This window comes from Sapajus apella, unplaced genomic scaffold, assembly GCF_009761245.1.
Source record: "Sapajus apella isolate SASKATOON/1434 unplaced genomic scaffold, GSC_monkey_1.0 scaffold86, whole genome shotgun sequence".
NCBI classification, from domain to species: Eukaryota; Metazoa; Chordata; class Mammalia; order Primates; family Cebidae; genus Sapajus; species Sapajus apella.
This window is the reverse complement of record NW_022437026.1, coordinates 7,835,083-7,856,211: the sequence shown is the minus strand read 5'-3', so window position 1 is coordinate 7,856,211 and position 21,129 is coordinate 7,835,083. Positions and strand designations below refer to the sequence as shown.

Here is a 21,129-nt window from a genome sequence, read left to right as displayed (position 1 = left end):
CTGTAGGGTGTTTAGCAACATCCCTGGCTAAATAGATGCTGGTAGCATTCTTCCCCACCAGGCTGTGACAACAAAAAGGTCCCCAGGTGTTGTCTAATGTTCTCTGGCAGGCACAATCACCCCCAGTTGAGAAGCACTGATCTGGAGCCTCGGCACTGCATAATTCTCCCCAGAGAGGCCGGGAGGTTGAGAGGGGAAAGTTGGCAGTGATGGGCAGGAAGCTCATCTGCGATCCCGGGACAGGCCCTAGGACTCCGGGCTCACTCATCTCTCTCTGGACTGCTAACCCTCTCTGCTGCATAAATCTGGGCTAATGTGAAATATGAAATAAAGACAAGCTTAGAAAAAAATGTCTAAAAGTATATAAAAACATTTATTCATTAGAAAACAAGGAGACTGGCAAACATATATTCCAAAGTGAAAGCAGCTCAACACAGTTCAGTTAGGCTAATTTAAGAGAAAGGCCTTGCATTTTAAAGACTGCATATTTTTTTAAAAAAAGGAGACAGACAAGTATTTTACAAGGGGCACAGAATTAGAATTCCAGGTCACCGTACAAGATACCCTGCACAGGGAGGTCAGGAATGGGCAAGGCCACTCCTAGGATCTGATCCTGCGAGCCGATGCTCTGAGAATGGGGGTTGTTTTCTTGGGTGTCTCCTCTTCTGTCATCTCTGCTGAAAGATCTATGCAAAGAATTAGAGGAGTAAGAAAAAGCTGAGTCACAAAGATGGTGAAAAATAGATTTCAGAGAACAATTGTACACCACACTGCAGAAATAAAATCCAAGCTGTACAGGGGAGGGCCTTATGGGGCGTGGGGCAGAGCATCTACACGCGGCCCCCATAGCAGGTCCCAAGGAAACCAGCTCTCCACACCCTAGCTGTGTGCCTTCGGGGCGGGGGACATGCGGAAGCATCATACCTTCCTCACTGGACTCATCGCTTGAGAAGACAATTTTGGGTTTCTTTTTGGAAGCTCGCTGCTGGGTGTTTGGATGGCGACGGGTAGTACGGCGGGGCTGTGGTGTGACAAAGTCACTGTCTGAGGCTGCAGAAGGCAGAGGCTGGTGCCTAGAAACTAGAAAAGGTAGAAAGACATGATTTTAAAAAGAAATTTAGAAATGAATCCTGCGGGAGGGGCGGGCCCAGTCTGGTCTTGCCAGCACAGGCTGCCTCACGTACCAGTGGATGGTTTCTTGGCTGACGGGGCTCTCTGGCTACCTGCTTGGCTAATCTCAAGCTCCTCAATTCCATCCAAACCTCTGGTATGACAGGCCCGAAGCTTCTGCTCAAATTCATCTATTATAGCCTGGAGGGAGGAAGGAGATTCAGAGCAGGCCTGAAAACAGTTACTACTTTTTTTTTTTTGCAACAGTCTCACTCTGTTGCCCAGGCTGGAGTGCAGTGGCAGGATCTTGGCTGAGTACAACCTCCGCCTCCCAGGTTCAAGTGATTCTCCTGCCTCAGCCTCCTGAGTAGCAGGGATTACAGGCACCCACCACTATGCCCAGCTCATTTTTTGTATTTTTAGTAGAGATGGGGTTTCACCATGTTGGCCAGGCCGGATTTGAACTCCTGACCCCATGATTCGCCTGCCTCGGCCTCCCAAAGTGCTGGGATTACAGGTGTGAGTCACTGCGCCCGGCCACAGCTACTTCTATGATTAAAAAAAAACAAGGCCGTGAAAGACATGGAGGGCCTTGAATGCACATTGCTAAGTAAAGGAAGCCAGGCTGACAAGGCTCCATACTGTCTCATTCCAATGATACAGTCTGGAAAAGGCAAAGCGATGGTAGCAGTAAAAAATCAGTGGTTTCCAGGGGTTGTGGGGAGAGAGAGATACACAGGTGGAGCACGGGATTTTTAGGGCGGTGAAACTCTTCTGTATGATACTGAAATGGTGGATGCATGTCATTCCATATGGTGAACCCCAATGTAAGCCATGACTTTGGGAGATGATGTGTCCATGTAGGTTCAACCGTAACACGTGGACCATCCTGGTGCAGGATACTGAAGGTGGGGAAGGCTGTGAGGTGTAGGATCAAGGGGTAGATGGGAACCCCCTGTGCTTTCTGCTCAATTTTGCTTTGAACCTAAAACCGCTCTGAAAAAGAAAATCTATTAAAAACAAACAAGAATTGGATGAGATGCTGCTTTGGTTGTGTTTTTGCAATTAAAAAAAAAAAAAAAAAAGGATTGGGCCAGGCACAGTGGTTCACGCCTGTAATCCCAGCACTTCAGAAGGCCAAGGTGTGTGGATCATGAGATCAAGACCATCCTGACCAAAATAGTGAAGCCCCATCTCTACTAAAATATAAAAATTAGCTGGGCATGGTGGTACGTGCCTGTAGTCCCAGCTACTCAGGACGCTGAGACAGAAGAATTGCTTGAACCTGGGAGGCAGAGGCTGCAGTGAGTCAAGATCACGCCACTGCACTTCAGCCTGGCACCTGGTGACAGAGCAAGACTCTGTCTCAAAAAAAAAAAAGAATCAAGAGACAGAAAGATCTGGTCTTGGGTCACTCTGGCAATTTGGTCGCAACCAAGCTGGGGATGAGTAGGACGGGAACGCGACTGCAAGAGCTAGGACGCTGCCTAGGGTCAGCAGATGTGGGAACCCGGCAGGCGCTGAAGTGTCCCGGGCCACTCACCTTGCCGTCAGGCTTGGCCCCACGTCGCAGCTTGCCCACAACTGACAAAAAAGCACTGAAGATGGACTCATCTGACAGTTTGTCTCCAAAGCAGTCAAAATTGTCAAGCATCTTGCGGAGGCCTCGCTCTGTGAGGGGCAGCTGTGACACACAGTAGGCCAGGTCCCGCTGCTGCCGCTCAGTTCTGCAGATAGGAAGGGCTTTGTGAGGAACTGTGAGATGCAGCTAGCAAAGGCTCAACCTGCCCCATCAGCCTCCCCAGTCCCAGGGATAACATGGGGAGAGTGGGGGACAGACCAACAGGGTAGGGGACAGGCCTCTCCCCTGCAGGGCCCCTCTCAGCACAAAGGAGTCTCAGGGAGGGCAGCATACCGGGCTGTGCGGAACCGCTGACACAGCTTTTCCACCAGGCTCTCTGTCTGCTTGTCCTTGGTGATGTAGGAGAGGAGCTGCCTGCAGGAAGGGGAGACGAGGATGTGTGATGGCCCAGGGCCAGCTCTCCCATCCACTAAGACCAACTGCGGACCCTCCTCAGCACCAGTCTGTCTTCTCTGATGTTCTGCCATGGCCCCTGCCTGCCTCACCACTCCCCTTGCCCTGTCCCATTCAGCAGAGAAGGACCCCCCACCTCAGGAATTTTCACTGTGAATGGAAATTAACACGAACAGCTGCTATGTAGTGAGTGCTATTGTATGCCTGCCACCATGTTAGGAACTTTATCTTATTTAATATTTTCAAGAACTAATAGTTAAGTATCATCAGCCTCAAAAGAAGTGGAAATAGGCACAGAGAGGCTAGGTTATTGCAGAAGGCTGTTCGGCTAAAAAGTAGCCAAGGCGGAATTGAAATACAGGTGTGTCTACTTCCTAAGCCCCTGCTAACTGGAAAATATGCCCCAACCGCCCAGGGAACAATACTTCATGATGGTGTGGAAAGGCTCTTCCTCCACCCCCAGCTCAGGGTCTGACAGGCGGCTGATGATATCTGGAAGGAGATTATAGATTGCGTTGCCCTGTAAGACAGACAGAGCCATGTTAATTAAAGAGACGAGGTGACCCACATATTCCCTCTGCAGCAAGCCCTCAGTGCCTCTCTGCCTCTCACCTTGTGGGAGAGCTCGTTGAAGAAGTTCTTGGCCAGGGCAGCAATCTCAGGCCCAGGGTCGATGAGCAGCACCGCCATCTCGCTCACCTGCCCCTTCACCTTCACCATGTCCTTGAGGATCAGGTGGGTCATCACCAGCCCCGCTGTTTTCCGCACTTGCTGAGCAGGGTCCCGGAGGCTAGGAATGGAATTGCAGGCTGTGGGGACCAAGACTTCTGGACTACAGCCTAACACTGGTAGAAAAGGCCCTCAGCAGGAATCAATTAGCCATGCTACGCCATTCCGGAAGCAGTCAGAAAGCTGTCTAGAGTTGAAAGCTGGAGTGAGGGAAAGAGGTGAAGCTTCTAACCAGAAATGTCAGTCCCACTGGGGTGACTCTTAGCCAGGGGCCTGTCTAGGTTAAGTATCGAGCAGATGTTCCAGGTGATGCCAAAGCCTAGAGGAAGAGTCCTGGTGATTCTCACACTGAACAGACTCTGGAGCTCTGGGGAACTGCCACCATGTTGTGAGGGGTCTCTTACCGAGCGTATAGATGAGGAGTCCAGGGGTCCACCAGATTGGGAAAGCGGATGGCCAGATCCCCAGTGGCAACCATGAGGTTAGACCGGACAATGGGAAGTGGAGACTTTTCTAGCATGGTGAACAGAAGACGAAGCTGGGAGTCGCAGAAAGTGGCACTAGGGGCAAGAAGAGGATCATCATGGAAGCCATTTCATCCCCATCTTCCTTGAGAAGGTGATAGCAACCCCAGGGCCTACCTGATCATGCAGAACTTGCCAAGGGCAAGTGAGGCGGTTGCAGAGAGGTCGGGGTTGCTGTAGAGGCCTGGGTTGTTGCAGACTTTAAGCAAGAGTGGAACAAAGGCAGCCAGGGTCTGTTTGCCTGTTGGAAGAATAACTGCAGGTTTGGGACAAGTTATCTCAGTTGGGGAGAAGCTGCTGAGTGCAGCAATTTTTCTTACCATCCAACAGTTCCATCTCACAGATGCCGCGGATCAGTTCTGCCTCTGTGTCGTCTGCTGTTGCCCCAACCAGCCCCAGCTCCTCCTCCATGGTGGTCTCAGAGCTTGTATTCTAAAAGGAATCAAGCCAGGGACCATGGATAAGTAGAGACAACATTTCTGATTCCAGCCCATACTTTATTTTGCATGAACAATGTGAAGAAAGGTAAATTCTACAAAAGCATTTAGGGAATTACCAAACGTGTCTGTAAAGAGAAAGGATTCCTGAATTAAACAGGGAAACAATGAGGTCCCTGTTTTTGTTTTTAAGTTGCCAAAGCGTGTTTCAACACCTCTTCCTCATGGAAGACATAACTTCCTATATAGGGTAAACAGATGGATCATGTCAGACAATGCTTCAAAGTCACAGAGAAGGTCAGACTTTTTTCCAGGGCTGCAAGGCTCTGTATCTTATTTGTCTGCAAGACATCACTGCCTCTAGTGGAGAGACCACAAGGCCCCAGTGGGGCCGGGCCAGTAATGAAGGCTGGTGGAAAAGGCGGGCGGGTGTGTGCATGTTCTAATAAACCCTGCCTCAGACAAAAAGCCTCTATTTTATGCTGAGGTCTCTAACGCCACACTCTGCGTTTACTTAAATCTTTCCTTCCTGGGTGATCACTGATAGTTTCATCGTGTTCACACGATTCTTTCCTAGGGCAGTAGCCACAGAGAGGCAGAAATTCTTTGCTTCATGTAATGGCAGAGGAGCAGATTGCCAGAACGGGATCAGCTCAGTTCTGAGTTGAGGTAATGAAATAAATCTGGGAAGTGCTTAGGACAGTCACACACCTTCTCCTTGGGATCTTTGGTCTTGTGCTCCTGTTCTTCCCGGAGAACTCGGCGCCGACAAAGCTCTCCACTCACTGCCTGCTCCAAGTGGACCAGCTGCTGCAGAGCCACATCCCCCGCCAGGGACAGCAGGTTCATCAACATGAAAGTGGGGAGCATTGCGGGAGACTCCTCTGGAGGAGAGGGAGAGGGAAAGCAGGGCGAAGAGACATCTGTAAGTCCCATCAAGCCTGAATCTGCTTTTTACTGATCTTCCCCTTGATCACATGCTATTCAAACCAGTGAAGGAGTAAGAGATGAGGGTGGGAACTCGCCCAACTTCAACTCGGACAAACAAGAGCTGTTGTAGGAAGTGGTGGCAGTGGCTCCCGGCCCTGTAGGAAGACAGAAGCTGGCTGCCGCAGTAGGTCAGCCCCTGCCCACTTACTCGGGTCCTCCTGACTGGTTCTTTTCTCTTCTAGCTTCTCCAGGGCCTGTTTTGCACAGCTCTGCAATATCTGGGCACAGATCACTTCGGGGCCCTCTGCCAGCTGGTAAATGAGGGTCACTGCCACCTCTTTGAATGGGATCCAGAGGGGGTCTGGGTGGACGAAGCCTGTAGAGAAGGGAGAAGTTGTTCACTGCAACAAAGGGCCCAACTCTGCCCAAGGCCTTTCCCGAGAGCTCACCTTTTGTGACCGTCTCCTGCAGTCGCTCAAACAGCCTGTGTTCCTGAGGCAGCCGGAAGGGGGGGTGACGTTTGCCCAGAGAAGGCTGTGGACAACAAGACAGTGTGGGTGCTTGTACAGGCTGGACACGAGGACCTCCACTCTCCTTAGTTTGGAACCACCCCCACATACCTTTCTCCTGTCAGAGATGTTGGCAATGGCATGGCATACCTGCTGGGCCAGCCTGTAGTCCTGTGGAAACTTTTCATCCAGCCCTATGCTCACCAGTGTGTCTAAATTGCTTCCCACAATTTCTGGCTTTCCTCTAGGGGAAGGAAGCCACAGAGTTAAAGGCAGTTATGGGGAAAAGGACCAATAGGGACAGGTACTAGCACCCGACACAGTGTCTAGAGCCTTGGAACACTACAGGGAGGCTCTGACACAGGGCCAGCCCCTTGGGTCCTGGTGCTTTACTGAATCCCACTACTTCTGCTAGGCAGGAGGGCTGGTCCTCTATTTTCTTTTTCATTTAGGTGGCTAACTCACAGCAGAGCTCAGTTGGGCCTCACTGTGATGACTGAAGGAAAAGGAGCCTTCTCAGAACCTTCCTTTGCTCTCCCACCCCACTGCCTGCTGGGGTGGGAGCCTTACCGTGCCATCATGCCAAGAAGCATGACAGAGGAACAGCGTTCTAGAGGAGAGCAGGCGACCTTCTCGGTGGCCCGTTCCCACAGCAGCTGGGTCACTGCTGGTTTCACCTCATCCTTCTGCACAAACTCACAGAGCTAAGGAGGAAAGAAAAAAGGCTTCAGCCAAAAAATAACAATCCCTTGATCTTTGGTCCACTTCTCTGAAGATTATATTGAGAACCTGAAGTGGACAAAAGTAATACTTAGGAATGGAAAAAGAAAGAGGTCGCTCAAAATGTAAAGCAGGGGCTTGAGGCCCTTCTCTTTCCATTCTCTACTTTTCTACTCTCATGCCTTCAAAACTGTATTTATTCAAGTGACATACCAAAACCGACCTTTTGAGTTCCATGTGGGTCCATAGTTCCAAGTATGGAGATTTCTAACAGATTTTCTTACCGTTACCACAAACTTGACATGTCTAACATGGAAGCCATCATCCATCCTTGGCCTTTTCATTTTGCCAATGGTATCAACACTCTCTCAGTTACACGTGCTTAAAATCCAGTCACCCAATTTTTTTTTTTTACACAAATTAGTCACTTAGTCTTATCTATTTTTCCTTTAAAAATCTGTCTTCCATTAAGCCCATTCTGTAGCAATTTCTCCAGTCCCCAAGTCCAGCCCCTCATTAGTGCCCACTCCAGCAGCCTCCACTGGTCTTCCTGTTCCATAGGTTGGTCTCCCCAAGCCTCTGCTTCCCCCAGGTCACTTCTGCTGCACCCCAATTTGCAGCTGCTCTCCCCTGCCTCTTGTAGGGCTTCTGCAGGTAACTGGCCTATGACATTGTGGGACAATCGCCACCCCCAGGCTGTTTTCTTCTCTCCAGTGAGGAGAAAACTGTGGCTGTCAGGAATGCTCTTCCCAGCGGGAGCTGGAGGTCAGTGCCACCTCCACCCTTTGTGCCCACAATGCAAATGCCACAAAGCAGAATTGTCTCACCAAAATGCCGGGTGCCTGGCTAACAGTTATAGTCCTAGACTCCAGAAGTCATTCAGAGACTTCCACAGTTTAGTTCCAGCCTACATTGCCAACTTTATTATCTTTTCCAGATGATTTTTTTTTTTTTTGAGACAGAGTCTCTCTTTGTCGCCAGGCAGTAGTGCAGTGGTGTAATCTTGGCTCACTGCAACCTCCGCCTGCCGGGTTCAAGCAATTCTCTTGCCTCAGCTTCCCGAGTAGCTGGGACTACAGACATGCGCCACCACGCCCAGCTACTTTTTGTATTTCAGTAGAGATGGGGTTTCACTATGTTGGCCAGGATGGTCTCGATCTCCTGACCTCGTGATCTGCCTGCTTCGGCCTCCCAAAGTGCTGGGATTACAGGAGTGAGCCACCACGCCTGGCCTAATTTTTTTTTTTTTTTTTTTGAGATACAGTCTTACTTGATCGCCCAGGCTGGAGTGCAGTCCCTACCTTCCGGGTTCAAGCAATTTTCATATCTCAGCCTCCTGAGTAGCTGGGACTACAGCCACCACCATGCCCGGCTAATTTTTAGCAGAGACAGGGTTTCACCATATTGGTCAGGGTGGTCTCGAACTCCTGACCTCAGGTGATCTGCTTGCCTCAGTCTCTCAAAGTGCTGGGATTATAGGCATGAGCCATTGTGCCCAGCCAAGAGTATATTTTCTAGAGCTCTTATTGCCCGAGTTTGCATCTCAAACTTTGCCACTAATTAGCTGTAACCAGCAACGTTCTTTAACCTCTCTGTGCCTCAGATTTCTCATTGTAAAATGCAGATAATACTACCTCACAGGGCTGCTGTGAAGATTAACAAGTTACCATGAGTAACGTGAGTGCAAATGCCTGTCATACATTCAATACCGTACGAGTGACGTTGTTATATTATCGCTGTGACAACCATTACTGTAAAACTTATTCTGCCGCTTTATTATCTACCTGCTGCATTGCTCTAACAATGTTCTGTGGTTTTTGACTACCAACTGGCAGGTTCCTTTAAAGTTGGAAACATGAAAACAAAGAGTCTTATACTTCTTTCTGGGACTAAGTAAACTGTGAAATGCATAGTAATAACTCAATAATACTTGCTGACTGAAGAAAGGAAGAAAGCAGAAGCCTTACAATTTCCTCAAGACACTGAATGGTCCCAACCGAGGCATCCACTAGCAGCAGAGAGAGATTCTGAATCAAAGCCTGGGCTTTGGCTCTGTGGGAACAGCAGAGATCAGGGGTAATTATAAGACCGGGAAACTGAACTTGGCAAACAGTGATTAGGGCTATCCCACCACAGTGAAAAATAACTGCTTTCCCTGGGAACCCAGCCCCACCCCAAGCCCCATCATGATGGACTGCCTGTGGATCTGAACTCCTCTGGAGAAAGGCACCTCTTCCTTTAGGAGACAAGGCAAGTCCTGTGAGGAGCTGACCTTGGAAAAGTCAGCAAAGGCAAAAGCACCCCGCATACCTGGCAGAGTCCCCTTTGGGGTTGAGGTAGAGTTGGCGGTAGGCATTAAGCACAGCTTCCCGGACACCAGGCTCCTTAGACCAGATGAGAGGCAGCATGCGGCGCACCCCAAACAGTGCCTGGGGTACCCCAAATTGGAAGACCATCACAAAGAATTCAATCACCTCCTGCACCACTGAGAGAACATGTACAAATGTCACCCATCTACTCGGCAAAACTTCCCCAATACCTAAAGACAGAACCTTTCTGAATGTAGCAAGATGCAAGTGGAGGCCTTCCTCACTTTCCCTGAGAATGCCAACTCCTCCTATAATGCCTTATCATGAAATACTACATGCATTAAAATGTAGAAGCTGTAAGTGGCTAGAGCAGCCAAATAGAAATAAAAAACACTGCCTTTTTTTTTTTTTTTGAGACGGAGTTTCGCTCTTGTTACCCAGGCTGGAGTGCAATGGCGCGATCTCGGCTCACCGCAACCTCCGCCTCCTGGGTTCAGGCAATTCTCCTGCCTCAGCCTCCTGAGTAGCTGGGATTACAGGCACGCGCCACCATGCCCAGCTAATGTTTTGTATTTTTAGTAGAGACGGGGTTTCACCATGTTGACCAGGATGGTCTCGATCTCTTGACCTCATGATCCACCCGCCTCGGACTCCCACAGTGCTGGGATTACAGGCGTGAGCCACCGCGCCCGGCCTTTTTTTTTTTTTTTTTTTTTAAAGACACGGGGTCTTATTCTGTTGCTCCGGCTGGACCGCAGTGGCATAACCATAGCTCACTGCAGCCTCAAACTCCTAGGCTTCCTCTCCTTCATTCTTTTATTTATTTATTTTTCTTTCTTTCTCTCTCTTTCTTTCTAAAACAAACAAACAAAAATAAACTCCTAGGCTCAAGCAATCCTCCTGCCCCAGCCTTCCGAGTAGCTAGAACTACAGGTGTGTGTCATCCCGCCAAACTAATTTTTGTTTCTTTGTAGAGATGGGGTCTTGCTATGTTGCCCAGGCTGGTCTCAAACTCTGGGCCTCAACCTGTCCTCCTGCTTTGGCCTCCCAATATGTTGGGGTTACAGGCATAAGCCATTGCGCCCAACTGAGAACCCCTACCTTTTAAAGGAGTAGATAAGATATATCAATAAAATATGGGCAGGAACTCCAAGATCCATGGCCGGGTATAGTGGCTCACACCTGTAATACCAGCACTTTGGGAGGCTGATGCAGAAGGATCACCTGATCCCAGGAGTTTGAGACCAGCTTGGCCAACACAGGAAGACTCCATCTCTATTATTAATAAAAATTAAAAAAGAAGCCCAAGCCTGTTCTTACAGAAGGGGACTCTGGCATACCTGTAGTTGTGTTTTCATACATCATCTTGCTGATGATGCCAATGGCCTCCGTAATCTTCCGGGAGAAGCTGTAGGCATCCTGCAGATACTGCACCAGCATCTCCTGCTTCACCAGTTCGTCATTTCTCCTCGATTCCTCAGGCTCTGACACACTAGGTTTGTTTTTACAGACAGTCTGTCCTGTGACCATGTTTCCTGTAGACTCCCGGGGATTCTTTTCTTGTGTGGAAACGGCTGGGCCTAAGGAGTTAGAAAAGTACAGGATGGTTTTGTTCAAGGGGATACAGGGGAATCCAACGGCTGTCAACATCCCTGGATATTTATTTATTTTCCTTCTTTTTTTCTTTGGAGATGGGGGTCTCACTCTGTTGCCCAGGCTGTGCAGTGGCATGATCACTGCTCACTATAGCCTCAACTTCACTGGGCTTAGGTGATTCTCTCACTTCAGCCTTCCAAGCTGGGACTACAGGCGTATACCACCACACCTGGCCCTGGATATTTCTTTCCGCAACGTGAAGATATGAAATTAGAACCTATTCTAAAATATCTTAATTTCTCAAAAACCATACCTAAAGCCCTCTATGTTCTAGACAGTCACCCTGTGACTATCAATCTTAGGTCCATGGGCTGCTTCCATTCCAGAGCAGAAGCAATGCCAATTCATCTCCAGGCTCTTTCAGCACCAGGTTCTTAACCAGGCCAATGGATGGCATAAAGTAAATGCTCAGTTAAGTATTAGTTGATGTGTGCTGTTTATTGACCAAAGAAGGAAAACGATTACCTTTGAAGATAATTCCTAAGATATTCAAGAGCCTGGTCTCCTCTGACTCCTCTGGGTCTTTATGACTGAAGGGTTCGGACTCCCGGAAGTGACCTGTGGCTTCTCGAGTGAGAATGATGGCCTGTCTGAAAGAACACCAGCCTGTCAGCATCCAGAAGAATGTCACTGCATTTGTAAGGGAGCTTACCTCATGATTCTATCCAGTCCCTGGACCTACTGCCCAGAGAACAGGAGCTCTTTTTTTTTTTTTTTTTTTTTTGAGATGGAGTTTCACTCTTGTCACCCAGGCTGGAGTGCAATGGCGTGATCTCGGCTCACTGCAACCTCTGCCTCCTGGGTTCAGACAATTCTCCTGCCTCAACCTCCTGAGTAGCTGGGATTACAGGCATGCACCACCACGCCCAGCTAATGTTTTGTATTTTTAGTAGAGACGGGGTTTTACCATGTTGACCAGGATGGTCTCGATCTCTTGACCTCGTGATCCACCCGCCTCGGCCTCCCAAAGTGCTGGGATTACAGGCTTGAGCCACCGCGCCCAGCTTAGGAACTCTTAACATGCTTAAAAAGTTGTGCGACACCTACTAAGGGGTGGGGCTCAAAACACTTTTCCTATTTTCTTTCCCTATTGTTCATTTGCAAACACTTTTCCTATTTCTGAAGCTACAAGGCATTACTAGTCTTCAAAAAAGTTTTAAAGTTTTAAAATCAGAAACCTACTCCAAATGCCTGTTTAAAAACTTTTCTACGTTTAAAACAATAAACCTTCAATAATTAGTTAATTCAGGCACATCCATACAATAAGATTCTATGTAGCCGTAAAAAATAATGGGGACGCGTGAGTCCATGAATTTGAGATCAGCCTGGGCAACACAGGGAGACCCATCTATACAAAAAGTAAAAAAAGTTAGCCGGGTGTGATGGTGTGCACCTGTGGACTCAGCTATTCAAGGGAGCTGAGGTGGGAGGATCACTTGAGCCTGGGAGATCAAAGATGCAGTGACAGTGAGTTGTGATCATACCATTGTACTCCAGCCTGGGCAACAGAGTGAGACCCTCTCTCAAAAAAAAAAAAAAAAAAAAAGAAAAAAAAAAAAAAAAAAGGAGAGTGGGAAACTATTTATGTATAAATCTAAATATTTTTTTAGAGACAGAGTCTTGTTTTATCACGCAGGCCGAAGTGTAGTGGCATGATCTTGGTGCACTACAACCTCCACTTCTTGGGTTCAAGTGATTCTCATGCCTCAGCTCCCAAAATAGCTAGGATAACAGGTATGTACCACCACACCTGGCCAATTTTTGTAACTGTAGTAAAGATGGGGTTTTGCCATGTTGGCCAAGCTGGCCTCAAGCTCCTGGCCTCAAGAGATCCACCAGCCTCAGGCTCCCAAAGTGCTGGGATTACAGGCGTGAGCCACCACACCCGGCCATGTATAATTTTTTTTTTTTTTTTTTTTTTGAGATGGAGTCTTACTCTGTCACCCCCGATGGTGTAGTAGAACAATCTTGGCTCACTGCAATCTCTGCCTCCCGGGTTCAAGCGATTCTCCTGCCTCAGCCTTGCAGGTAGCTGGGATTACATATGTGTACCACCACACCTGGCTAATTTTTGTATTTTTAGTAGAGACAGGATTTCACCACATTGGCTGGGCTGGTCTTGAATTCCTGATCTTGTGATCCGCCTGCCTTGACCTTACAAAGTGCTGGGATTACAGGTGTGAGCCACCGCGCCCAGCCATAAATATTTTAAGAAACCACTGAGACACATAGTTCAGTGAAAAGAGCCAGATGGTAGATCAACGGGTAGAGAATTCTATCAGTTACGTAAAAAGGGGAAAAAAGAAAACATGTTTGTCTGCACGTTACCTTCTTCTTGCCATGTTGTCCAGGCTGGTCTCAAACTTGTGGGCTCAAGCAATCTTTGGCTCAGCCTCCCAAAGCGTTGAGATTACAGGTGTGAGCCACCCCACCTAGCCCCAATTAATTATGAACATTGCCTTCCTGTGGGAAGGGGAACTAAGTTGCTGGGAAACAGGTTTGGAGGGGACTTTTCAGGGCATGCCCTTTTGTAATTTTAAATTTTGCACCATGTAAACGTACCGTACTACCTAATTTTTTAAAAGTATATTTCAGTTTTTAATAAAGCTGTTTAAAAAAAAAAATCATTTAGGCTGGCCGTGGTGGCTCACGCCAAGCACTTTGGAGGCCAAGGCGGGTGGATCACCTGAGGTCGGGACTTCAAGGCCAGCCTGACCAACATGGTGAAACCCCGTCTTAAAAAAAAAAAAAAATCATTTAAGTCAGGCCCAGTGGTTTACGTCTGTAATGCCGGCACTTTGAAAGGCCAAGGTGGGCACATCCCTTGAGTCCAAGATTTCAAGACCAGCCTGGGTAACCTGGCAAAACCCCATCTCTACAAAAAAAAAAAATACAAAAAACTTAGCCAGGCGTAGTGGTGCACATCAGTAGTCCTAGCTACCCGGGAGGCTGAGGTGGGAGGAACCCATGTGCCCAGGAGGTGGAGGCTACAGTGAGCTCCGATTGTGCCACTGCACTCTACTGCACTCCAGTATAGGTGACAATGAAACCTTGTCTCGAAAAGAATAAATAAATTAAAACTTAAAAGTTTTATTCTAAGCCAAGTGCGGTGGCATTCACCTGTAGTCCCAGTTAGTACTTGGGAGGCTACTGTAGGATCACGTCAGCCCAGAAATTCAAGTTCAGCCTGGGCAACAAAGGCCCTGACTCTATTAAAAACAAACAAAAAGAAAAGAAAAAGAAAGTTTTATAACAATGTATGTTTAAATTTGTAACTGCAGGCAATACAACTCCTCTGGATTTGCAATCTGAATACCTGGGGCCAGCTCTGCTATTTACTAGCTGTTTGTGACAGTCAAGTTATCTAACTTATCTGCAAGATGGGGAAGATAATCTGGTAATACCAGCTACCCCCAAAATTGTGGGCAGAAACCTTAAAGTTACACAAAGTTAAAGCAGACAATACAAAATGCAGAGAAGAAACGCTGCTGTTTGTGAGGCAAAAAACTTAGTTATTAAGAATTTAACCTCCAGCATCTACTGCTGAGGATTTCTGAAGGCGGGGCGAAATCTTTACCATGAGAAGAAACCTTCTTCAGGCTGGGCCTGGTGGTTCATGCCTGTAATCCTGACACTTTGGGAGGCCAAGGTGGGCAGGTTGCTTGGGTCCAGGAGCTTGAGATCAGCCTGAGCAACTTGGCAAAACCCTGTCTCTACCAAAAATATAAAAATTAGTCAGGCTACTCGGGAGGCTAATGTGGGAGACAGCTTGAGCCCTGGCAAGTTGAGGCTACAGAGAGAGGCTACAGTGAGCTGTGATAGTGCTATTGCACTCCAGCCTGGGCAGCAGTGAGATCCTGTCTACAAACAAACAAACAAACAAACAACCCTCCCTCTTCTAATTGACAGGAGAAAATACTAGTATACTTGGTGGAAGATGCACTTATAAAACTTAGTCTCTATTTTTGCTTTAGCAAAATAAAAAGAGGACACTAAAGAGACATAGGCCGGGCGCGGTGGCTCAAGCCTGTAATCCTAGCACTTTGGGAGGCCGAGGCAGGTGGATCACAAGGTCAAGAGATCGAGACCATCCTGGTCAACATGGTGAAACCCCGACTCTACTAAAAATACAAAAAAAATTAACTGGGCATGGTGGCGCGTGCCTGTAATCCCAGCTACTCAGGAGGCTGAGGCAGGAGAATTGCCTGAACCCAGGAGGCGGAGGTTGCAGTGAGCCGAGATCGTGCCATTGCACTCCAGCCTGGGTAACAAGAGCGAAACTCCGTCTCAAAAAAAAAAAAAGAGAGACATAAGGGAGTCATAGGGCAAACAAGCCACTCTCCAGCCTTTTAAAAACAGCCCCGTTAGGTAAGAAGTAAATAAATAACAAATAACTTGTGGCTGAGGTTTAGGAATACTTGTTGGTGGCTGGGCACAGTGGCTCACGCCTGTAATCCCAGCACTTTGGGAGGCTGAGGTGGGTGGATCACCTGAGATCAGGAATTCAAGACCAGCCTGGCCAACATGGTGAAACCCTGTCTCTACTAAAAATACAAAAATTAGCTGGGTGTGGTGGCATGAGCCTGTAGTCCTAGCTACTTGGGAGGCTGAGGAACAAGAATTGCTTGAACCCGGGAGGCAGGGGTGGCAGTGAGCCGAGATTGTGCCACTGTACTCCATCCAGCCCGGGCAACAGAGTGAGACTCTGTCTCAAAAAAACGAAACAAAACAAAAAAACCACAACTTGTTGACTGCTGTAAGGGCTTTTGTTGTTAAGCTGTTCTGAAGTTTTAGAGTCACAAAAACACCAGGAGAAATCTTTTCTCTAAGATCAGGATTCATAGGAGGCTTGAAGATTAAGGTAGTATTAGGCAAGTTTGATATTAGCTCATGAAATTTAGAATTAGAAAGTCATTAAAGATCATAAGATCTAATCAATTTCTTATTTTACAGATAATGAAACTGAGGCCCAAAAATTCAAGCAACTTACTCAAGATCATACAACTAGAACTTACAAACTTATAGGCTGTCTTCTTCAGCTGAAGGAGGACTAATGTTAGATAATATTGTTAACATTTAATTGTTTCAGTAGTTTCTTGAAACATTTATAAAGTAGAAACGCATGCTTAATTGTGGACTATGCCTACGGTCACACCATTGCTACACGAAAACATCTCCCATCATCTGGGGGCAGCATATCTGAGTGCAGTTCATTTAAAAGAAACATTAGGTTAGTTTCTCAAAAGTTAACTCTAAGCATAAACAGATCATGAAGAATATCCCATTGTTTTGCCTACTTGTAACTAGCTTTGGCAAGCAGTTGACAGATGCGTCCTTTCACCTCTTCAGCAGTCTCTGCATTGGGAATTTGCTCAGGGATCTCCTCCTCTCCCTGGGGAAGCTGGAGAAGCTGCTGCAGGGTAGACTTCAGCTCTGGCAGCATGGCTTCCCACTCCTCCTCTGGGTCCAGCACTGCAGCTGAATGACAGTCTCACTTAGTCTCTTTCACTGGGGTTTCTGACTGCAAGGAGAGGCCTGTCTGGGGTTAGGACTCCGAGGCAGTAACTACTTACAAGCAACTGCAGCTCGCCTCTGGGCCCTCATCTCCTGTAATTTCTGGGTCTCCTTCTGCAGTGGTCCAGCAAGGTCAGTATCACTAAGCTATCAGGTAAAATGAATAGCAGGATCTGTAAATTATATAATGTCATCTCTGTTTCCATTTAATTCCTTCTCTTTTAGTGGACCAATTCTACTTACCTTGCAGGAAAAAGGATTATTGGCTAGAAAACTGGCCAGCAGCTGGATGGCATTTTTACATACTAGCACTGACTTGTCTGCCAGACGTCCCACAGCTAAAGCCACCACTGCCTGGAAACGTGTGAGGGGGAGAGCCTGTGTAGAGGAGGAAGAGAAGAACCTGCTCAAGTCCCACATCACCCATTTTGTTCAAGATGAGTTTAAGCATACTCCAAATTGAGCTACTCACTCACTCTAAAAAACCTTTCTACAGAATATAAATTAGGAGTACTCCTTGTAGTGACAAGACACATTGGAGTCCTTAAAGGGAGCCAGGTATCCTTGTCCTTGGTAGAGGAAGACTTTATTACTGATAATAAGTGAATTCTAGACTTCTTTGGGCAGATATGTACGTTCAACACTGGATTCTTCTTTACGCTGGTATATAGAGGCCTACCGTATGTCTTTGCCACATAGAAGGTTGCTTACCTTCTGCTGGACAATTCGGGTGAAGAGCTGCAAAACACGGCTCCGCACAAAGGAGTTGACATCGTGGCCATGGGCTTGTAAAGTATCCAAGAACTGGTCCCTGGTGTCTCGGGCTGCTTCCTCCAGCTGATCGCCATTCAGAACCTGCAGTACCATCTCTGCCATGGCTGCTAGCAGAGCATTACGCATCATGTAATTCTAAGAGAGAGATGCATAGAGGGGATAAGGCCTTTAGCCAAGGCGAAGCTTGCTTGTGTTTGGCCGTAACTTTTCCGATTAACTGCCTAGGTATTCAATCCTGAGGTCACAGGAAAAAGCTGAATCCCAAAGAGGACTTCTTGCTCAGAGAATGCTGGAACAAACAAGTGCCAAAAACAATTTTTTCTCATAGGACTCACACAGGAAAGCATGGCAGTAGTAGATGAATATAAAAATCACATCCACTCACCAACACACACTTGAAAAGCATTTATGACTACCCTTCAGCCGAGGTCTCAAAGCCTTTATTGTTGTTCTTGTTTTTTTTTTTTTGAGACGCAGTCTTACTCTGTTGCCCAAGCTGGAGCGCAGAGGTGCGATTTTGGCTCACTGCAACCTCTGCCTCCTAGGTTTAAGCGATTCTCCTGCCTCAGCCTCATGAATACCTGGGACTACGGGCGCCTGCTAATTTTTTTATTTTTAGTAGAGACATGGTTTCACCATGTTGGCCAGACTGGTCTCGAACTCCTGACCTCATAATCCGCCTGCCTTGGCCTCCCAAAGTACTGGAATTACAGGTGTGAGTCACTGCTCCTGGCTGGTTTTTTTTGTTTTGTTTTGTTTTTTTGAGACGGAGTTTCACTCTTGTTACCCAGGCTGGAGTGCAATGGCACGATCTCGGCTCACCGCAACCTCCACCTCCTGGGTTCAGGCAATTCTCCTGCCTCAGCCTCCTGAGTAGCTGGGATTACAGGCACGCGCCACCATGTCCAGCTAATTTTTTGTAGTTTTAGTAGAGACGGGGTTTCACCATGTTGACCAGGATGGTCTCGATCTCTTGACCTCGTGATCCACCTGCCTCAGCCTCCCAAAGTGCTGGGATTACAGGCTTAAGCCACCGTGCCCGGCCCACTGTTTTGTTTTTTGAGACGGAGTCTTGCTTTGTCACCCAGGCTGGAGTGCAGTGGTGTGATCTTGGCTCACTGCAACCTCCATTTCCTGGGTTCAAGCAATCCTCCCACTTCACCCTCCTGCTAGCTAGGATTACAGGCATGTGCCACTATGCCCAGCTAATTTTAAAAAAATTTTAGTAGAGACCAGGTTTCATTATGTTGGCCAGGCTAGTCTTTAACTCCTGACCTCAAGTGATCCACCCACCTCAGCCTCCCTTAAGTGCTGGGATTACAGGCGTGAGCCACCAAACCCAGCCTCAAAGCCTTTGATTCTTACTAATAAATATCCCCTCCTTTTCCTCCCACTCTCCTTCCAATGCTTTACTGATAGAAAATGAGACAGAAACATGTAAATCAGCCTTAGGGTGCCAGGAAGTCCAATACATAATCTGACAGAGAAGCAAGATTAAGGTTTCGCCAGGCCAAGAACCAGAAAATAGGGTCTTGCACAAAAAATAAATTAGATGAACATGTGGACTGTATTTGTCCTTGACATTCACCTAGGAGTACCTAACATCAGTTTGGGAATCAGCCAGGTTAGCATTCAGGGATGAGAGAGATGACACGGGTTGATTTGATAAAGCTCATGGTTTGAGAAAGTAAGGCAAGCCACCTGGTGGGAAGATGCTTTATCCTGAGAAACAGATGGGACTCAATCAAAGCTGAAGGCTAGACATGGCAGCACCAGTAATCCCAGCACTTTGGGAGGCTGAGGCAGGAGGGTGCTTGAGACTAGGAGTTTGAGACTAGCCTGGGCAATATGGCAAGATTCCATCTCTACAAAAAAATAAAAAAATTAGTTAGGCATGGTAGTATGTGCCTGAAGTCACAGCCACTCGGAAGGCTAAGGTGGGAGGACTGCTTAAGCCCAGGAATCGAGGCTGCAATGAGCTCTAATTGCACCACTGTACTCCAGTGTGGGCGACAGAGCCAGACTCTGCCTCCAAAAAATAAAAAATAAATAAACCAAAGCTGAGTTGCTCTTACTACACTTAAGCTGCAGAAATGTCATCTCTCCTATCAGAACTGGATAAAAGCAATGTGAATTGAAAGATTAATAGATTAATAAAGAGCACATTATTCAACAAACTTGACCTGCCTCTCTACAGAAAGGAAATGTCACAACGATAAATCTAGACAACTTGTCAAAGCTACTTTCTTGTTCTGTTAAGAAACAGCCTTTCAACACTGGACTTCAAGTCCCCAGAAGAAGCTTAGAGATCCCTAAGGGACCACCTACCTCTCCATCCAGGTGATCTAGCAAAGTGCACATGTTAGACATCAGGATAGCTGGGACACGTTCTGCTAATTCTGTCAGGAACACTGCAAAGCCCTTTGTCCCTGCAGGATCTCGACTCAACTCTTGGGGACACTTTTGTCCAATCTCTCTACACAGAGAAGAAAACACAGCCATAGCAACATAGCTCAATTATTCAGTTCCCAGTAAGGGAAGGTAAGACAGGTATCTAATATCTGAAGAAAGCTACTGTTGCACAGACAATATATTTCCAATATTTCTTTATTCCCTCCCTGAGGAAAATGAGCATGAGAAGCTTTGAGATGGAAGAGTCACCTTACAATCTCTCCCACTATGCTCTTCATTCCATAGTCAGTTGCCCATAGACTCACAGCTGCGACCAGTACAGGTGCCAGGTGTTCAAAGTGCTGCAGCATCTGGATGATCTTCACCGTGGCACCTGTGGAAGCATTAAACATGAGAAATTATGGGCAAAATGAAAAAAGGCAGGGCAAAGTGACAGGTAACTTACTGAGCATATGGTTGTAACGGGTCAAGGCTACACCAAGCAGGTGTGTTATGGCTTCCCGAGTGGGGCGGTTCTTCTGGTGACTAATAGTGGGATTCTCCAGAAGGCGGTAGCAACAGCCAGTAACCAAACTGCGAAAGGAAGAGTTTGAGAGGATGAAAGCAGCTGTCTGGATCCACTTATATTGGCGCCCCGCCCTGCCTCATTCATTCCGTCCCCACTGCTCCCAAAGTCAGGGTCTTCTAGTTTTCTTTATTCTAGCTATGACCTTCTATACCAGGTTGCTTTGCTTTGCTGACCCCACTTAGGTACTCCTTCTTTCAAGATTACCAACTTTCAATCAGTTGTGATGCTGACAAAGAACCTGGATATACGATAAAAGTACTACAAAGTCACCAATGACTTCTCATCCCTAAATATAACAACTGATTCAATCCTCATCTCAATTGATCTTTCACAGCTGCATGTGATACAGTTACTCACTTTCTTCTTGAAATAAATGCTTCATCTGGCTTCCAGGACACAAGAACAAGACTCCTTTCTCAGTTTCTTTGGCGACTTCCTCACACTCTTTTTTTTTGAGACGGTGTCTGCCTCTGTTGCCCATGCTAGAGTGCAGTGGCACGATCGCAGCTCACTGCATCCTTGACCTCCTAGTAGCTCAGGTGATGCTCCCACCTCAGCCTCCACCATGCCCAGCTCATTTTTCTAGTTTTTGTAGAGACACGATTTCACTATGTTGCCCAGGCTGATCTCAAACTGCTGGCTCAAGCAATCCTCCTTCCTCAGCCTCCCAAAGTGCTAGGATTATAGGCGTGAGGGCGTGCACCCAGCTTCCTCACTCTTAATTAATGCTGGAGTGGCCTAGGGTACCAGTTCTTGGATTTCTGCTCTCTTTTGGCTACACTTACTGATTTCATTCAGTCTCACAGCTTTGAATACTATTATATTCCCAAATGTGTTATCCCTAGCTCAGACCTCTCTCCTGAAGTGCAGATCTATATATTCAACAGCCGAATCTGACAACT

The 21,129-nt window shown here is 47.3% G+C and overlaps 1 protein-coding gene across 2 annotated transcripts in view; it reads right to left on the bottom strand.

The window, feature by feature from the left end:
- Positions 1-497: 497 nt before the first annotated feature.
- NCAPD2 (non-SMC condensin I complex subunit D2) overlaps positions 498-21,129 on the bottom strand; it is a 36,534-nt gene continuing 15,902 nt past the window's right edge. Inside the window, exons 7-32 of one of the 2 annotated variants that reach the window (XM_032254555.1) lie at positions 20,105-20,232; positions 19,909-20,032; positions 19,576-19,723; positions 17,185-17,382; positions 16,717-16,851; positions 16,533-16,620; positions 16,257-16,437; positions 11,425-11,549; positions 10,644-10,883; positions 9,305-9,479; positions 8,962-9,046; positions 6,845-6,978; positions 6,386-6,518; positions 6,215-6,299; positions 5,974-6,141; positions 5,547-5,719; positions 4,719-4,830; positions 4,516-4,639; positions 4,279-4,434; positions 3,758-3,935; positions 3,571-3,665; positions 3,026-3,106; positions 2,654-2,837; positions 1,185-1,311; positions 925-1,080; positions 498-686 (exon numbers count right to left, since the gene is read on the bottom strand). In XM_032254555.1, coding sequence (XP_032110446.1) covers positions 601-686; positions 925-1,080; positions 1,185-1,311; positions 2,654-2,837; positions 3,026-3,106; positions 3,571-3,665; positions 3,758-3,935; positions 4,279-4,434; positions 4,516-4,639; positions 4,719-4,830; positions 5,547-5,719; positions 5,974-6,141; positions 6,215-6,299; positions 6,386-6,518; positions 6,845-6,978; positions 8,962-9,046; positions 9,305-9,479; positions 10,644-10,883; positions 11,425-11,549; positions 16,257-16,437; positions 16,533-16,620; positions 16,717-16,851; positions 17,185-17,382; positions 19,576-19,723; positions 19,909-20,032; positions 20,105-20,232 — 3,619 coding nt within the window. In that variant the 3' untranslated portion in view covers positions 498-600. The remainder of the gene's footprint in view (positions 687-924; positions 1,081-1,184; positions 1,312-2,653; positions 2,838-3,025; positions 3,107-3,570; positions 3,666-3,757; positions 3,936-4,278; positions 4,435-4,515; positions 4,640-4,718; positions 4,831-5,546; positions 5,720-5,973; positions 6,142-6,214; positions 6,300-6,385; positions 6,519-6,844; positions 6,979-8,961; positions 9,047-9,304; positions 9,480-10,643; positions 10,884-11,424; positions 11,550-16,256; positions 16,438-16,532; positions 16,621-16,716; positions 16,852-17,184; positions 17,383-19,575; positions 19,724-19,908; positions 20,033-20,104; positions 20,233-21,129) is intronic. The other variant, XM_032254557.1, reaches the window with a different exon arrangement.